Source organism: Strigops habroptila, chromosome 1, assembly GCF_004027225.2.
Source record: "Strigops habroptila isolate Jane chromosome 1, bStrHab1.2.pri, whole genome shotgun sequence".
NCBI classification, from domain to species: domain Eukaryota; kingdom Metazoa; phylum Chordata; class Aves; order Psittaciformes; family Psittacidae; genus Strigops; species Strigops habroptila.
Window position 1 is genome coordinate 53,967,689 of NC_044277.2, and position 19,359 is coordinate 53,987,047.

Genomic DNA, 19,359 nt, shown 5'->3' on the forward strand with positions numbered 1-19,359 from the left:
AACCCCCGAATACAAAGACAGCCAACCTTTCGCAGATCAAGAAAGTATGCAAAGAGACAAATTTCTCCCCACATATATTGTTCCCCAGCCTCCTATGTTTCAGCTTAGAGGCCTTTGTAAGCACCCTGTCAGGAAAGCCCTCCTTTCCCATTTACTAGAGAGAAAGGCAGTCAGGGAAGACTGCCTCCCCCAGGCTAAAATCAGCTTCTGTGAATAAACCCTGTCTGCATGTGCTTTCCAGACAGCTTAACTTTCAAAAAGGTCCAAACTCAATTAATACTACTGCTGGTCCAGTAGATAAAGCTCATTCTTGAGGATGTAATATTGGTACTTCTTGAGGATCATATATTGCAGCTTTTAAGCTAGAGGGCTTTTAAAAGCTTTTCTCCTTTTTATGCATTTTAAAAATCTTTAACTCTCCATTTGAGAGAGGATGGACTCAAAGTTGTTCCTCCACTGAAGTGGTATTTGCATGCCCCTATCTGTGAAACATTTATTGGATGTTACTTCGCAAGCCTTTATACCAAACTAACACACTGACATTTGCACCAAACTGCAACCCCTTTGGCACAGCTGATGCTCATTATTTAACATCTGGTACAGTGAGGCTGGCCTCACATCTGAGTCCTTTAGTGACAGCTCCTGCCAGAAGGGTACAACACATTTCCCTGCATTCCCAAAGGCACAATTGCTACATATACACTGTGGACAGATACTTCTATTAGAAAAATAAGTAAATTCTGGGTTTAAAGACAAAATTAGCATTCAATCTTTTAAAAGAATATTCCCATTTCTGAGGTCTGAGCTAACATTTTTTTTAAGTTCTGTGGGCCAACAAAGCAGCCATGGAAAATTCAGATGATAATCTGCAAACTCACTTCTCAGCTGATCCGTTCAGCAAATTAAGGAGTAAGACTCAATTCTGACAAATTGAAAAGAATCCTGATTTTTTTTTTTACCTCTGAATCCGAGCTGTCAAGTTCCGCCAACGTGGGAGCCTTAAGGAGTCTCTTGCGTTGTACTGTCGCTTGTGTGGCCCCATTCTGCTTCCCTTGTGGTTCCAGGCCACCATTCACTACAGAGGCATCCATCAATTTTCTTCCAGCCTCTGGCGTAGATACATCTAGCAAAAGAAACAGAACAATTGGTGTTTGGACCTGATTTTTATTTTACCTTCCCAAATCTTACTGTCAAGGCAATACACACAAAGGAAGAAAGAACTACTGCGATAGTTATATGTGTGCAATCATTTTACTTTAGTAATACATTGCTTGGAGAACAACAAGCAATGGCTTGTGGTACAGAAGCAATATGAAAGAATGAAAGCAGTGGAAAAAGCAGCAGTGCACAATACTAAAAACTAAGCTCAGACCAACACCAATCCACTTAAAAAAATAATCCTGTCTTAAACCTGGAAATATTCTTCCTTCAACCTATGGTTTGTAATCAACTATATAACAAGTATCAGAAGATATGTATGTGGGTAAGTGGGTTTCCAGTGAATCTGAACACAACGCCATACAGAAATTAGGAGGTTTAGCATGGAGTAAACCTAGTTTTTCCTGTGAGGACAGAATTACACTTTATTCTGCAGTATATAGAGGGGAATGAAAATGAGCTAAATAACTAGCGTTCATCAAAATATGCACAATCCTTAGGCTTGGTGGTCATTTGTATTAAAAATATGTCTGTGATGTCAGACCTTCATGTAACAGCAGAAACATGAGGCTCCAGCTCTATTTTCACCTACGTGAGTTTTACAAGGATGTAACCCCACTGAGTAAATTACTCAGGATTTCCGCCAGTGTGCATGAAGATGCGTCTTGGATAACATAAACACTGGCTCTGCTGTGCTTTGCCTAGCTTAGCTTAGACATTAAAATAATGACCTAAGCTTTGATATATTAGGAGAGCTTAGAGTTTGGTCTGATAAATCAGTTTTATCCCTGTAAAAGTACAAAGTACAGTATTCCAATCTGAAGAAAATTATGTTGGAGGGAGAAGGAAGAGAAGCTTTTCATGTCCCATTTGCATGTACGCCTAAGCATCTAGTCTTTCTACAGATGTGTTTTTCTACCCATTTAATTATAGGAGTCTTTCCCCAGTCTTGTAATAACAAAGTACCTCCAGGTATTTTAAGACCAGGGTAATGACAGGTTATTATTCCCATTTTTATGCATGGTGAAAAGAGGCACAGGAGGTCAAATGACTCGTATCTTAGGTTACCAGGAGGACTATGACAGAGAAATTATATCATTCAGATATTCCCAGTGCCAACAATGTAAGTACTCACACTTCATCTGGAGTTACTTACATAGTTGTCCTGGTATAAACAGACTTGGTCACTGCTGCTGTAACACAATTTGCATTGATAAAAGCTGTTCTTGCACTACGAAAATTAAAACTATATAGTCTAGACATAGCCTCAGTTGCAGCAGTAGGTCTGTTTTACAACATTCTCACCAGAGCAGCTATTGAAAAAGAATGAGATGAGGAATGAGTTAAATCAATATATATTTTAACGGATTAATTAGGTTATTGTTAAATGCTGGAAATTGAGCTAGAAAGGACAGGGAATGTGCTATAGTTCCTCTGTAAATCATACCTTCAACTGGGAGTATAAGAAAAGGTGATTATTTAGACTATTAAAGTCATGGTGACATTCCAAGTCTATGAATCTGTGTACTACAGTGTTATTACTGCCTTCAGGTCCTCCCTACAAAGAGTTGCAATCAAAGACTTAAGACTCCCTAACCCTTAGTTCCTATCTTCAAAGGCTTTGCTAATGGGTGTCCTGACTAGCACTATGGCTTATAGGTCATGGGTTTTTTTTTCCCCTCCTAGATTTCTGCGAGTACAGCATAAGCGTCCTCCACATCAAATGCATTCTTGCTCTAGTAGCCACTCAACACAATCCCAGAAAGCAACATCAGGAAAACAAAACCCAAACTGCCTGCCAAACACTTCCCTGCTGCCAATACCACTTCTCGAGACCTCATAATTAGCTGGCATGCACTTGGTTGAAGAAGCTCAGGGTTGCCCAAATGAGCAAAAGAAAAACCTTTGACTTGTCCTTTGACTGCCCAGGCTGGTTCCTGAACAGGCTGGCCAATGAAGCAGCTCCAGCACCACCAAACAATAGCCAAGGGTGGTGTCCCTTCTCCCAAAAACTTCCTGGGTGGTGGCTCCCCTGCCTGATGGTATGGAGGGTGAAGAATGGCCAGTAAGTACTGCTGGACTCACTAGTAGAATAAATGATGGGAAGGCCAACAGTACTGCCCTCCTTCCAAAAAAATAAAACATGTGATAGGTCTGGGGGGAGGAAAGAGGAGGGAACATCCACTAAACATTCCCTAGCACCATGGGAGGTGATGGAATGGATATCCAGGGTACATCATAAATTCTTTCCTGTTGGGGTTTGTTTGGATTTGTTTTGTGTTTGGTTTTTTTTATGTTGTTGTTGCTTTGGTGTCCAAGAACTTAGGCCCACTTTTTTAGGGCCCAGAAATGGAAATCCCTGATCCATTTTGGAGGTAATATATGTAGCCAATCACTACCTAAAAAGCCTAAACCAGTTGTATTTTAAATTCATACATGTATGAGTTGTTCATACATATTCTTCAGTTGTTCATATGTTCGTTTATAAGTCTAGAAATACCAGAGAAGTTTTAGGTGAATTAAGAAGACAATCCAATATAATATTTGTTTCTAAGGGCTCTTCAGTGGAAAATGTAATTTATTTTATATATTATTAAGAAAAAAAAAACCCAAACAAAAAACCCAGGAAGTTTTTACAACTTGCAAGCACTAAAGAATAAATAAAACAAAAGAAGTAAAATTGAAAAATTTGTAAAATCCGTTTTGTCAACAGTGCTTAAGTTCAGTTTTATTATTCCTGCACTTACAGTACTGGATATATATGAATAAACAGGTTATCCTCATTTAAGGAAAGGATCATTAAATTTTACGGTTTCAGCAAACAGATTTCAACAAAAATAACTTGTTTCAAAATTAAAATCAGGGTTTGTCAGCAGGTACAGGCCAAAAAATTATTACTTTATTTAAGCTGGTTTAGTGATGTACTCAGGCAACAGAAACATTACCGGATGGCAAATAATCCCACATCATCGTAAACAAGATAAAATTAATTAGGATAAACAAATCAGAATCAACCAATAGACTAATGCTTACAAAAATGAATATGATAGAAGAAATTAATGGACAATTCTTTGAAACAAAAACCTAAATTTATTTTTTTTTAAATGGATACTAGTTCACAATCTCTACTTCTATAAAACATCTAAATGTTCTGAAGATGATTCAAATAATATTAAAAAAAGGCTTGTGAGGCTTGTGTGAGTAACAGCCTCAGTTAAGATTTTATTAGAGAGTCAGACACATTGGGAGAGTGTCACTTCTCCCTGTTTTCAGGCAGCAAGCACAATGAACAGTACCTGCAAATTGGATGAATGCGTTTGGTTTCTTTTGAGTTTCTTCTAAGCTATCATTACAACAGGCAAATGAAAGAAGAGAAGGTCTTGATTTGATTGCTTGATCTTTGTGTTGGCCTTCCCTGACTAGTCTTAAGCGGGGGGGGGGGGCAAAAAAATCCCACCCTAGGATAATATGAAATGCGCCTTTATTTACATGTAAGATTACGTCTCTTATGAAACAAGGAATTAAGCAGATCACAGATTACACACAAACTGCAGCAGTCATGTAACCATATGCTGTCTGCCTCCTAACCAGCTCTCCTTAGCAAATAATGACAACAGAAACCTGAATTTTGTTCTATATGGCAAATGTACTCCTCAACCTCATAATTTTTACACTGAGTTTAAAAGAAGGCTAAAATGGATTTGCAGAATTAATACAGGTTTGCTTTTTGCTAGTTAGTGATGATGACAATATACTGGGAAAGATTATATAATGAAAAATGTAAGAGAGACGTGCTGTTGCTTTCGATGGACTCAGACGCTGAAGCTAAACCTAAGAACTAATAAATCAGTAATACAAACTGCCAGTCTTCTGCTGGTGTTTGCATCACATTTATTATTGTGTTATCTAAATTAAAAGATTATCAGGACCTGGTAGAGTTCCTTCCTCACAGTGGTCTGAGGCACAGATCATGTAAAGCCAAAAGAGATACACATCACCTTACAGGATTGGGAACAACAGGAATAATCCCAGTGAAATCTGGGATTCAATGTTTCAGTTTCCATTTTCTTCTTTCCCTGCAACCACACACACAAAATGTACAAACTGTTTCTGAAGTAACAACTTCAAAGCAGCCATGCATACAGTTCAGCGGTAAGAAATGGAGTGTTAAGAGTGGGAATGACTGATCTTTTGAGTTGTATTCAACACAGTGAATTGAAATTAAGCTGCTTTGAAGCTACTTTTCTGTTAGAAGAAGTGAGCAGTGACTGCCCGGCCCCTATTCAGTATCTGAGTACCTCTTGGGCTACTCTCATTACAGATAGCTATTGCTTGCTCCTTCTACTCTAGCAGGAGCAAACAGCAGTGTAAAAGGAGGTCCCAGGTACCCCTCCTCTCCTCTTCAGGATAAGGATAAGGAGCAGGCAGCTCCATGGAGCCGGGCAGCGTGACATACCAACTATACCTGCTTGATACCAGCAAAAGTCGTCTCAGAATTGTTCTGTCATCCCAGTCACAGAAAAGCATAATACCAGCCTGCACTTATCGTTTAGCACTTACTAGGAAACACTTCTGCTTTTCAGCAGGTTTTGCAGTTTTTCAGTTCAGCAATTCCATCAAGCAGAAAGCAATGAAAGCAGTGAAAAAGCATGAATGTGGAAACACTGATGAAAGCACAATATAGCTTCCCCACCTCCAAAATAAGGAAAAAAGTAAAAGCACACAAAGCCAACAACATTCAAACCTACTGCTTATCTGCGTCCTGTCGACATCCCAACCCATCTAATTCATTTGTACTGCTCATCTGGTGTCTCACATCTAACTGGAATGTTTTAATCATCCTGAATTTACTTCTAAAGACAACTTATCAGATCACTCAGTCACGCCATGTGATACTACTTGCTGAGAACCACATAACTTGAAAAACCAAAAACAATCACAGTTGGAAGATGGATAAAGAAAACAGGAAGAGTTCTTCGATGGTCAGTCAAAAAGAGCAAATCCAAGTACAGTTTAGATTGCTATGAAGCTACTTTTTAAAAATAAAAACATTATGGTAATGAATTAATGGATTATGAAGGGACCTTTCACAAAATACTGTTTGGATTTAAACAAATGAAATAAAAGGCAGAACCAGAAGCAGACAGACACATACAAAAGGACAGATCTGAACATTTCCCTCTTGTTCACTGGCACATTTCATTTTATAGTCTAAAGGCTGAAGGAACTTTGGACATACCTGAAAGTAGCACTACTTTTTGAAAACTGAAGTTTGCTTGCTTATATGATTATCTGAACCCCTGGGGACCCTTCAGCTTTCAGTAGAGTAAAACATGATACCCAGTACATACAGAATTTGAATCCCACCAGACAGCTGTAGTAGCTGTACAATATGCCCTGAGTATAAGATTTCACAAAAGGGCTTGAGCTGGATTAACAGCTTGCCACCGCCTCTGACGGGGAGAGCCTGTTCCTTCCTCCCATCCACCCATGCTCATCACCTACTCTCAGCCAGCTCTCTGATCATCGGGTCAGATAGTAAGCAGGTTTAAATCACTAAAAGAGCAGAAAACCAACCTGGTGAAAAAAATAAAAGTATCTGTTCCCGGGTTACATGAGTTTAACCAGGTCATGTTGTGAATGAATGGGCAGGACTGGCACAGAGAAAGAGGGGGAATCACATGCTTTGAGGGAAGCCTGGGGAGGAGAGGGATCCGCAGGAGCCCCTCCTCAGCTCTCGACGGTTGCAAGCTGTTTACTTGGCTCAGCCAGAACATGAAGCCATGTTCACAGGTAAGTCACTTGTGAACTTTGCTCCCATATTACAAAACTATTGTAATTTTTATACTTTGGTAATAAAAAACTTCTATATAGTGTTTCTAGTTCACAATATATGAGTATCTCAGTCAGATTATGCCTTTCTATGGGGAAAATAGCCACATGAGGTTAAAGGGTGAAAGAAGAAACAGAGGATGAAAACTCTGCAGAAATCCCAGATGAGATGTTTCTGCCTACAACTGGAAGGAAGGGGGGAGGGTACAGCTGCTGCTGCTTCTTCACAGAATGAAAGCATGGATTTATTTGGAGACTGTTTCTTGGGAGTCACCTAGGGGAAATTACATGAGAGCTAGCATAACAGCGCTCCTCAGCAGACAAACCTTTGAGGCTAATGTAGACCATTTCCAGCCTCGATGGTGGAGTCTCTGAGCCTGAGCGTCTTGGAAAGTTAGTGTACAATGAAGGAGGAATTCATTTCTTTCTGGCTAGTAGGCACAAACTCTCTCTGATGTTGCTATCTCTGAAGTAGAACACGTTCATACAGTTACTGCACATCCTAACTAATGGCCCACCAGGAGGAAACTTAAAATTTGGTTTTAGACAGTTGATGAAGGATCAGCTATGGAATCCTCTGTATCAGCTATTACCAGCAAACCTTAGCAACTTATTTTGCTAACCAGTAAAGAAGGAAGGTTTAGCCTCTTTTGAGTGAACATCCGATTTCACAACTCACAAAGCATTTACTATAAGGACACTCAGCAGAACTGACAGTTCCTTTCTAGATTACTATTCATAGGTGTAGTTCATTAAATCTAGAAAGGTAGAAGAGTTCAAAACTGGTTTTGGATCTTTGTGAGAAATGAAGTACTGCAGAAGATGGTCTAGTCAAAAAGTGAGTAAAGACACAAAGTCAGCTCAGACTTGAAGGTGACACTGTTTGGAATAGCTCTGGGCCACCTTATTTTGGTTACTTATTTAAATAGAATTCCAGCACTCTATTTCAGGTGAAATGCAGATGTTTCCTATACTGAGGCATCCTATTGTGGCCTCAGTAGGATGCAAGTATCAATAATAATTTACGTTAATTTTTATTTTCACTGACCATATCTTGGAAGAATCCCTTCAAGTTTCTTTCTTAAATGGGAATTCAACAAATGGATGTAACAAACTTCACAATAAGCACAATAACCACGTCAGGTGTTGTTGCACCTTTTACCTGACAAGTCAAAACTGTAAGACATGCTAAGTGGCCGCATTGCTGCAAAAAAAAAAAGAAACAAAAACAACAAAAAGAAAATAATTCAGCTATTAGAAAAGCAGAGGGGTAAGGAAAACAAGAGATTAACTCCACTTGAGACATTTTAGATTCTGTTGCCTAAATCCAAAATGTGTCAGACATACTATTGCTTTACTGCAGCAAAGCTCAAAGTCTGAAAACTACAGTAGCATAAATGGGACTTGCAAACAGAGCAATTATAAATATTTTTGTAGCTGTAGAATGAGATTTTTCTAATTCAAGAAAGTATCAATTCAAGGCAACTATCTTAAAAATCAAATTTTTTCAATTAAAATGACATGAAAGAGACAGAGGGGTGAGGGAAAAGTGAGAGAGAGGAAAAAAAGAGCTAAAAAAAAAAAAGTACAAAGCCACATTTCACACAAGTTTCAGTGACCTGAAAAAAAGATATTTCTAATTTTTTTAAGCATAATCTCCAATGATTATAATTAAACTAATAAAGAGAGACACTCAAGCTAAGCTTGAAAGTGCTTGAGCAGTATTCTCCTTGAAAAGGATGGAAATAAAGGCCAAACACAGTGTGATCTGTGCTGATTCTTGCTCTTTTTAAAAAACCTTAGGTGGACTTAGCCTTTAAAATGTATCCATAATATTATCCCCTTCTTTCTGGTCCTCTAAGCTTTTTATTTCTAGATAAGAAAGTGGTCAGGTTGTTTCTGGAAATGCCTATGTATATTTCCCATTAAACAGTGTAATTCAGGGAGCAGATAGATACTCAAAATATTTTTCAACTGAAAACAAAATTTGAGCGCACTTACCCAAATAACCACGCCAAGCCCAGTGACAAGAATGCATCGAAACTGACATCAGCTTATCTGTCTGAATTGACAGGTGATAAACATGCAAGTTGGTATGAAAGTGGCTTTCAACCACATATACCACTACATTACAAGATGTTTAAAAAAAGGCTGCACTGGGAGAAGTTTTGCTCATGAGAATAAATCTGTGTAATGAATGCAGTAGGTGGCTGACCTAGAGCCAAATTTGGGAGTCAGAGTATTTTTCCTGTAGTTCATTAATTAGACAACATCAGCCACAGTTAACAGCTACAGAAACAGTATCTAAACCCCTGTCCAAACCCAGCATAAAGGCAAATACATTTTAAAGCATAAGGGTGTTTATCTCCTAATGCTGAGTCCTAACTGAAGGTTGATAAAGCACATACATGAAACAAAGTTTTGTTCAAGCTCCATTAGCTCAACTTGCTTGAGACACAAATCCATGCCTTTTAATTAAAAGGACATGTACCTCAAGGCTGTGTTTGTCTCGATAGCTTACTCTGATGATTTTATGAGGTCATTTGAAAGCTCACTCTGATTCCTCTACTGAAACCTCTCTCTGTGAGAACAGCTACCAAGATTACCTTACCATTTCCAAAGAAGTTTTAGCCTGAGAGCGGCCAGCCAGAGGCTGGCTTTTCTCAGTGGCAGCTCAGGGTAAAGATCTTACCCGTACACATGCAGTGTGCAGAGCAGAGCAGAGGGACAAAGCCTGTGGCTGCTGGGAAACTCATGCCATATGTCCACCCATATCACAGAGGACCTGCAAGAGTACAGGCCCCCTCACCCCGATAGTCAAGTGTAGTTGTGTTCTTGTCTGCTATAAACTGAGCAACAAGGAATATCTCTGGGACATGTGCAATGTACCTTATGCTCTCAAATATTTCACTCTAATGCTCTTCTGATTTTCTTCTTTTAAGAGCAACAAATATTTCTGTCAGGAAGGTGAAAGTGTCCCACATGGTGTTTCTACTTAGATTTATAATCCTTAAACCTCATTACTTTACATACTGTAATTCTAAACTGCATTCAGTGATCACCTAAATTATATGGCATATCTATTTGTACGATACTGAATGTCACTAGTATTACCCCACTCCCAGTTCTGCACAAACATATTTTATTCTAAAAGGAACTTCGGACATAACAATCATTTCAATGTAAGAAAAAACAAAACTTCATATTTCAACATAAGAAAAATTATCTTGAAGGCCTTTGATCTTTTTTCTTCTTCATGCCAGCAGTAAATAAACACTTGGGAAATAAAACTTGCATGCATCCTCTTTTACACCTTCATATGGCATTTAATCCAAACAATTCACTGGACTGAAGGGGAATTACCACTGTTGCAAAATTAAAAAATTTAATTCTTTAACAAAAAAATTCAGAATTGGTGGAAGACAGTTATCCTTCACTGGAGGCCATGCCCTGAAATCAGCCCAGGAAGTCCTAACCTGTAATACTCAAAAATTTAACATTGTTTTTAGAAACTGTTTACTAAATGGGTTTCATCTTATTTATATCATCCAGACATTTTAAAAATCTACTAGACCAAATTTGCTGCCCCTGAGAGGACATGATAATTCCCAGAAAAGAACATTTAAAATACTGGAATTGAATGTTTGAAAAAAACAGCAAGGAATCATTCCTCATTTTTACAAGCTTCCTACATTTGGGAAAACATCTAGACCTATTAGAAATATTAATTGATACAGCAAGCATAAGCTGAATCCAAACAGAAACAATATTCAAAACATTATGCTTCTAAAAATGCACCCAAGCATTCACCAAACTCTACTTAGCACTTCAAAAAACAATGCAACAAAGCAAGACTGATGAAATTGTTTTTCTGCGGAGACAATGGGTTGTCACAAACCACTTGAATCTGGACCAGTGCCGTTAAGCACATGTGGCAAGCACAAATATTTTGCAAAAAGCAGCAACAGGGAATACATATGTGGATTATTGCAAGCTTTTCAGACAAAAAAATGCCACTTCTGCTCTTCAAAAATCCAGCTAGCTTAGTTTTTCTGATACAGATAAAGACCATTCTCTTTAAGAAATATAAGTCATAAAGTAAGACTATATTTGTCATGCTTTTGTCATCAGAACTATTGAACTAATGCAAATTGGTAATCACTGGAAAGCATAGTATTTGTATCATTTCATAGTGGGTGGTTGAATATACATTACAGAAATTAAATGCTTTGCAGTGCAAGTCTGAATTACGTGCCCACTGAAAATATATACAAACCCATGTTCCACAACTCAGAAAATGAAGCAAAGATTTGAATTCAGAATAAAAGCAATAGATTCAGCAAACAAAATAAAAGCAGACTTTGAATTAAAACAAGGAAATTGATGATGCTAACGACAGGAAACAAAGAGAATAGAATTAATTAAAAACAGACATGAAAAATTACTTGCAGATATGTAAGGAATATTACATTGGAGAGAAGCAATACCCATTCCATTCTGAGCAAATCTACCATTAACTGTCATGTGCAACAAGCAATACAGTGCCATTAAATTTAATACATACATTAAAAACTTGAAGGGAATCAAGCTGAACCAATGCAGTATCTTATTTTTAAAAATAACTTAGCATAAAGATTGCATAGCCCTGTCAAAGCCTCTAGGTTCTTTCTTTCTCTGAAGGGATGAGATCAAGTTTACATTCCGTGACACCTGCACAGACATCACTAATACTGCTGCTTCTCACGTGGGAAGTTTTCTGTGGATGCTGTGGGTAAAAACTAGCAGTATGCTTACCCAGCCTGCTACGCCTTATCTCATCAGGTGAGACTGGACGTAACTTCCTCTCTGCCTTGATTTCCTCCAGTATCCTTTCGTGAAGGCTGCGTGGCCGCGGTGGGGTTGGTTTCAGTTTTCTTGCCGAGGCCTCAGGATATAAAGATAATCATATTTACATAAAACAGTGCTTCCTTGAAAGCAGATGTCACACTTTTTGGGAAAAAAATGTGGAATGTTGTGATACGATTTCACATGCATTCAGTTGTAAAACTCACATAAATTTTTCCCCAATTCATCATTATTTCCCAGAAACAAAGGGCTGGTAATAACAGCTATTAATTGGTAGGTGCAAGATATTACGCACTGTTCTTTTAAGAGAACATGTTTTATATACAGAAGACAATATTTTTGAAAGCCCTTGTCAGAAAACGTAATATTTAACATACTCCCTGGACACAAACATGCTTTAAAAAGCCATGCTTTGGTTAGGAATGAAGTTCACTGGATTACATACAGGATTTAATGGAGGTCGCGATCGGATGAAATCCAGGATTATTTCATGGGCGCTCTTTTTTAATCGCGGTGGAATGTCACCATTGACCTGGAAAGGAGAAAGTGAAATACGTATTTCCATATTTTGCATTCATATTCATGCAGATGATAAGATCAATTGAAAACTCACAACAACCCTGACAGAGCTTGCAGTGTTCTGACACCTGCACCAGACATAAAACCCCAGCAGTCCTAAACAGAGCAACAATCCATATGCAAAGCACAGGCAAGCTAAAACGTAGCTAACAGCTTTTTGGCTTTGCACACAGCTGCAGAATAACCACAACTGCCACAGCTTTAATCAGCAATACTTAGGATTTTGAAATTATGAAATAAAATGTCAAGTCTACAGTTGTGTCTATAGGAGAATGCAGATGAAGACTGTATCTTGCTTGGAGGAGAAGTTGCCAAAACCATTTTTAAGAACAACTATTTGAACCGTTGAACAGTCTCTAATACTCTGGGTTTAGTCTCTGTGAAAACAAGGATGCTCTTTAAGGCCCCACTATTCTTGATCTCCTTACCATCTCCCAAGCGCTGATGTGAAAGCAAACCTAGATCTCACACAATCACCAATGACTGGCTTGTAGCAATGGATGAAAAACACATTTCCCTCGGTTTTGTGACTTTACCACCTGTGTCTGCAGCTATGGCCATGAAGAGGTGCTCTTGTGTGTAAATCCCAGCAGAAGACGATGGAAGCTATGATTTCATAGCTACCTCGACACCCGCACTTTAAAGATCACTCAAGTATTAAACTAAGTTTGTTAGTATGTCCACAAAATAAACCACTAGAATGCCACAGCAGGCCACTGGAAGCATAGGAGGCATGTTTCCTCGCTGTAAATCATGTATTTCTGTAGAAGAGGGGCTGGGGAAGTTTTGTTTCCTTGTTCTGTTGGTTTTCTCCAAAGAGACAGATATTTCTTTTCTCTCATACCTCATTTAGACAGAAGACATCACATGAAAGAGTTAGGAATTCACTATATGTGCAGGATATAAAAGAAGGCAATGAATTTTTTCTATCATATGAAGAATTTATGAATTGTAAGCTGGGAATAAGTGTATGGATTTCCTTAAAAAATCCACCCATTATGTTCAGTTTTCATACAGTGAAGTGCTGAAGCACGCTGTCAGGGATGAGACAGCATCCTATGCCATACATCCTTCTAGTACCTTCTATTACCACACAGTAGCTGGCTATCAGCCCTGTCTTCCAACTTGACAGAAATTCCCATGACACTGTATTTCTTAGACCAAGTTGCCCCTAATTTCAGCACCTTTTTTTATATATATATTTTCCTTTGAAAAATAAATGAACCAGTTGATTCATTTTTCTTTGGGAGATTATTCATACAAGCTCTGTAGCCAGAAAATATATGCAAAGACACAGCTCTGGTTTGTCAAATCTCATACACTTTTGCTAACCAGAAGGAATACTGCAGTCAGAAAAATGCTCGTAAGGTCACCTGAATATGATCCATAACTGAACTTCACTAATGCCATACAGCTTCTGTGTAAGTTCTGCTCACCTCAGATATGCTCTGTTTCCAGGCTGAAAAATTCATCCCTTCCCCAATAAGGAAGCGGATGTGGAGTCCCGCGTGGGGGGACTCTGCTTTCCCAGGAACTCTTTCTGGAGGATCCTACCCTGCACATGTTCCAAATTCTATTTTTTCCCACCTCCACAGCTTCCTTAGAGTGAATTTCACGTAGCCTGGCAGAGATTACCAAACTGCTAAACTCTGCAACATGCATCACCTTCCTAAAAATAGTGCAGAAAAATTAAAATTGAAAAGGTTTATACTGAATGTTGATTTGACATTTTATGATGGAAGAGAATATTATTTTAAGTGGTGTGATTGATTTCTTCTGTTTAAAGACTGAGCAATATTTTGAAGCCAGCATGCTTTGCAAGCTTGCTAATGAAACGAGAAGTCTCTCTTCCCTGAGTCACTGTTCATCAGATGTCAAAGTTGATAGCTGAAGTTGAAAGTTATTACCATCAGCCATTTTGTAAACTGATAATCTCCATTCCAGCCTTGGGGAAATAACCCTCTGCATGACAATAGGAAATAAATAATACATGGCTCTGAGCCTTTCACCTCAGGGCACTCTACACCCTGACTTAAAGCCACCAGGGTATAATTAGTATCAGTATTCCCCATTTGATTTGGAAAAGGAGAAATGTAAGATTTTCTTAAGTGATTTTCCACAGGATACATGGGGAGCTGCTGGCAAAGCAAGTGGATGTTTCACAGCCAAGAAGCCAAGAGCAGGAGCACCAGCGGCAGAACCTACCTTCTTACTCTTGGTGCCCAAATAAGATACTGATATGAAAGACACAGGGGAAGTTTTTATCCTCTGTGTTCACACTAGATCTATTTATTTACTCAAACTAATTCTCTTTCTAATGAGCAATTTCACACGCATCTTTTACTTTAATTAAAATTCATGGCTCTTGACTAAAGTCTAAATCAGAGATATATTGCACAGATGCAGCTATGATATATGCAGGGTTAAAAACAACCAACAATAAATACCTCGAAACACTGTAAATGCATTAAAACTGTCAGTGTGGAGAAAGCATAACCAATGGTTATAAAAATCAACCAGAAATTTAGAGATCTAAACAGCCATTTAAACATGCTACATCATTTCCAGAGCAGCTAATGGTAAAGTTCTGTTGTGAATTAAAGTATTATAAGGAGATACATATTTGCCATCTTTCATTATGCAGACAGTATAGCGCTTTTGTTAACAGAGTTGTTACACAGTGTGTATATGACACCACAAAGCAAGCTCAAACATCCATGTCCAAGAATGAAGTGCTGTGGTACTTCACATCATAAGCCACTGTATTCACATGGCTGCTCCTGCACATCTACTGTAGATACAAGTTTATGATCCCGCATGATAACCATAGTACTTACACAGAGTCACTCTTCTAATATCCCTAAAGCATAATTAAGAACTGTAAAGCTTACTGCTCTACTGAGGATGACTCCTGAACTTCTACAGAAACACATGACAAAGGCAGAAAACGGAAAAGGAGAGTTCCCTGCTTAAGGCAGCTGAATATCGCCCAGTAAAACTAAGTCAGACCTGCGCATAAGAGAATGACAGACTCTACAATGCCCAGCTGGACAAACTGGTCAAAGTCTTTTCCTTACATTCTCTACATCCAGCTTGAAACATCTGAAATCTCACTTATGAAAATACTGTCTGCACAGCTGTTATTGTATTTAATGTAAGTAGTGTAAGATGCTAAATACCGTAAATAAAGAAATTATTTTTGGTTAAAAATACCCAAACATCCATGCCAGTGGGCTCTCAGATTAGACATTCAAATTACTGGATATTTTTGATAATAATAGCTTCAACCTATATGCCTAAATTCCCCTTTTGCAACGTGGCCAAGCTAATATCACTGCATCATAGGCATTTGTGAAGAGCTCAAACATGAAGCCAAAAGCACTGTTACCTATGAAGAATTCAACTGTTATGCAGCATAATGCTGAGTTTGAATACTACATAAAAGATTCCTTACAGGCATGCAGTGAGTAAGTAACATAAGAGTTATCAGTTACTGTTCAATAAACCCAGCTCAAGAACTACAGTGAATGGTCCACGTGTTGGAGTAGGGGACGTGGGCAGGAAAGAGAGCTAATTGTGAATCAATGTGGAATTCAAAGCTGTGGCTTAACACATATGCATAATAAAGAAAAAATAAGCCTGTAAGAGTAACTTAATTCTAAAATTTCCCCATTTCCAAGTGTTGATTCTGCCAATGTTCACAATTTTTAACTTTTGGGGAGTGAGTGCTCCATAGGAGAAAAATTAAAATCCCTGCAGGTTGTCATTTAAAGATTATAAAATGCCAGAATGAAAGTATCTTGTTCCCACAACCACCATGGAAACAAGATTCTTGCACCAGGATAGAGAGATGACAAATTTGAAATTACTTGCATATATACTGAAATAGAAATGCCAACGTCACTGAAACTAACAAAACCAGTTATTTATGAAAAGCTCAGATTTTGGCATTTTACATCTTCAAAACATTTTGAATATTTGCACTACGACAGAAAACAGGTGAGGACAGGTCCAGTTATTGTCACCTATCAACATTTTTGACAGTCTGAAACACCAAAACAGTTCCTAAATAATGCACCTTTTAGGAACATCTGTTCCTTTCCTAATTTCTACTCAGAGCACTAAGCTTAAACACAGCATTATACTAATACAAAGAACAGTAAAGACTTCATGTTGCATCTTATTTACATAAAAAATTTACTTAACCTCTTGTTATCATTAGAAGCATATGCATTTTCACAAGCTACTGAGTCTAAAATACTTCCTATAAATTTAAAGCAAATATCGCTTTTAATAAGAATTTTGCCGAAATCCATTTTGACTGATAGAAATAAACATAATCCATCTTTCCCAAGCTGCCTTAAAATTCTGATTTAGGATTCTTTGTCCTTTTCTCCTCTTCTCAAGAACCACAACAGTTTTTTCTGATAGGAATACCTATAATCAGCCTTGACCCATGACAGTCAGCTAAAAGATGATGTATTTATGCAATCTAACTGAACTTCTAATTCACTGTGAATCCTTCAGGCTCCACATGTCACAGCCAGCTGCACTGTTATTATTGTGCATGCTTTGCGCATTCTTCAAGTAGACCCTGCAGCAGAATCCACATTACTGAATTTAAGATTTCTAATAAGAAAGAAGTTATTTTTCTAACTTGGTGTCGCTAGCAGCTGTCAGATGAAGCCAGCAACTGCATCACGGGCAGCCCTACAGGTTTTGTACCTGTAGCTTATTGTAATCCCAATTCATGTTATGTCCAGAGGTCACTTTGGACAATCTACCTAGTAGACAAGATAGCAGGGCAAAAATAGATTCTTGCAGGGATTTTGCATGCAGCGAGAGTCTGGATGAGCAGAGGAGCAGCTGTGCCTTCAAGACCCACCATATAATGAAGAAAATCTCTTCTGAAGAGGCAGGAGCTTGCTCACCAGAAGATGAATTAAAGTCTAGTTTGACAAAAGCAAAATTAGATGACCCAAGGGTTCCCATTCAAATAAAACTACTATCCTGATTGCATACAGTAATCAAAGTCCTGAGGGGACTGTTCCTTTTTTGCAGTGGCTAGTAGGATCACTTAGCACAGTTCTCTGAATTCTTGGCAGAAAGACAGATAACATGATTACCTGGGTATGTGTTTTACCCTATTGATGTAACATTTAAGCAACATCTGCTGCAGAAAATAAATACAATCTGATAGTCTAAATCCAGATCTTGATTAGGAAAGTACTTTCAGCTCATACATAAAAGCCATTTACATTTGTAACAGAACTCATTTATTTGCTCCCCATGTAGTTGCTCCAATTTTTTTCTCCTTTATTCTTTTTCTTAATGATCTCTGAGAGAACAAACTACATGCTTTCTGTCTCTCTCATCTCCCACCCCCACCCCCATCTCTGAATTCTTCTGGTGGATTCACAGCTTTCTCACAAAGATTTCGTGAGGTTTTGTCAGGAAAGCAAATACACTTTAACACTGAATATTCTAAGACAATACTTCCACTGTAGCTAAATAACAGGCAAAGATAAGTAAGTGCAAGGTATAAATATTGATATTGACCAAATACATGCCTCTGACAAAGGGGTTTAAATGTCCTACTAAGGATAAGGAGCCCTTTAGATCAGTTGCTAGCTTATCAGGAAGAATATCTTAATGTTGAACACAGTATGAACCAAAAGGAAAGAAAGAACAGGGAGACACTAGCAAATATCAAGTGGATTCTGATAAAAAGTATGCCTCAAGTCAATCTTACATGCACCTTTATGAGTATCTAGGAGGAGGATACATCAACACTCTCCAGCTTGCTTTAGAATATTGTCTTAACTTGAAAGCAGCAATAGAATATGCCGAAAATAATTAAGCTCAATTTCTACAAATGGAAGATTTATAATTTTTTACATAGAGTATTCCTTTAAAATTCATAACAGATCATGGTAACATATGTTTTAAATGCTGTAATATAAGTAGTAGGTAATACAAGTTTTCAACCACTGTAGGTTTTCCTTTCCCACCACAGTATCACTTATGAACAACATGGTAGCACTTTACATTCTGAAATTATGTTGTAACTCAAGACGAATGTTCTTCCCAATAAAAAAAACTTAAAACAACCTCTCAATGAAATGCGTGACAGGACTTTTGATATGACTCCTAAGGTTATCCTAAAACCAACACAAGTCATTTGTTCAAGGAGATGATATGTTTGTATGTCCTGCAGAATTTTAAATGCCTGCCATATGGAAAACAAAATACACAACATTTGCTGATTTCATGTTTTTTCCCCTCAATGTAGTACGTAAATTTAAGATGTCATATAAAAAACATGAACATTAAGTAATGTACATGAAATGAACATCTACATGAACTCATCAACTCAAGGTTCTCAGGAAAAAAGAGAAGAAAAGAAGAAGATAATAAAGGAAGAAAACATTTTAGATTTGACAAATTCTAGCAACAATCTTGACTTACCATGACCTTCCTTAAGGTATAACGTTTGGATCTAATATCATCCATCAGCATTTCATAGGGTGTGAGCTGATATTCTATTGGAAGCGGGTTGTACTGACGCTCTTGAACTTTCTTCAGTTTAACACCATTCCGTAAATCTCGCATCACTTGTACCCAAAACCGAGCCTGCAGAGAAAAGAGGGAGAAATTTTATTTGATATCTTACGCTTGGATACCATCCTAGATTAAACCAAAGTTGTCGTTTCCCCTTTGGACACCACCAAATATGTAAAGCTGTACTATTTTATTTTTAACACTTCATCCCAAACCTATTTTATTTTACAGAAGCCTATTTTTAATCCTCATGAATGTAACAAAACTTTGATGCAACTCAGCAGGACTGCAGAGTCTCACTTCAAGTGATGTTCATTGCTAAGATAATACAGAAAAAGGATTTGAAATTCTCATACTACACCATTTCTATTACCATTTCAAGTA

At 37.9% G+C, this 19,359-nt stretch overlaps 1 protein-coding gene across 1 annotated transcript in view; it reads right to left on the bottom strand.

The window, feature by feature from the left end:
* SPIRE1 (spire type actin nucleation factor 1) overlaps positions 1 to 19,359 on the bottom strand; it is a 130,777-nt gene that overhangs the window by 19,404 nt on the left and 92,014 nt on the right. The window contains 4 exon segments of the mRNA XM_030482696.1: positions 960 to 1,123; positions 11,785 to 11,914; positions 12,281 to 12,367; positions 18,883 to 19,047. Of these exon segments, the coding sequence (XP_030338556.1) occupies positions 960 to 1,123; positions 11,785 to 11,914; positions 12,281 to 12,367; positions 18,883 to 19,047 (546 nt within the window).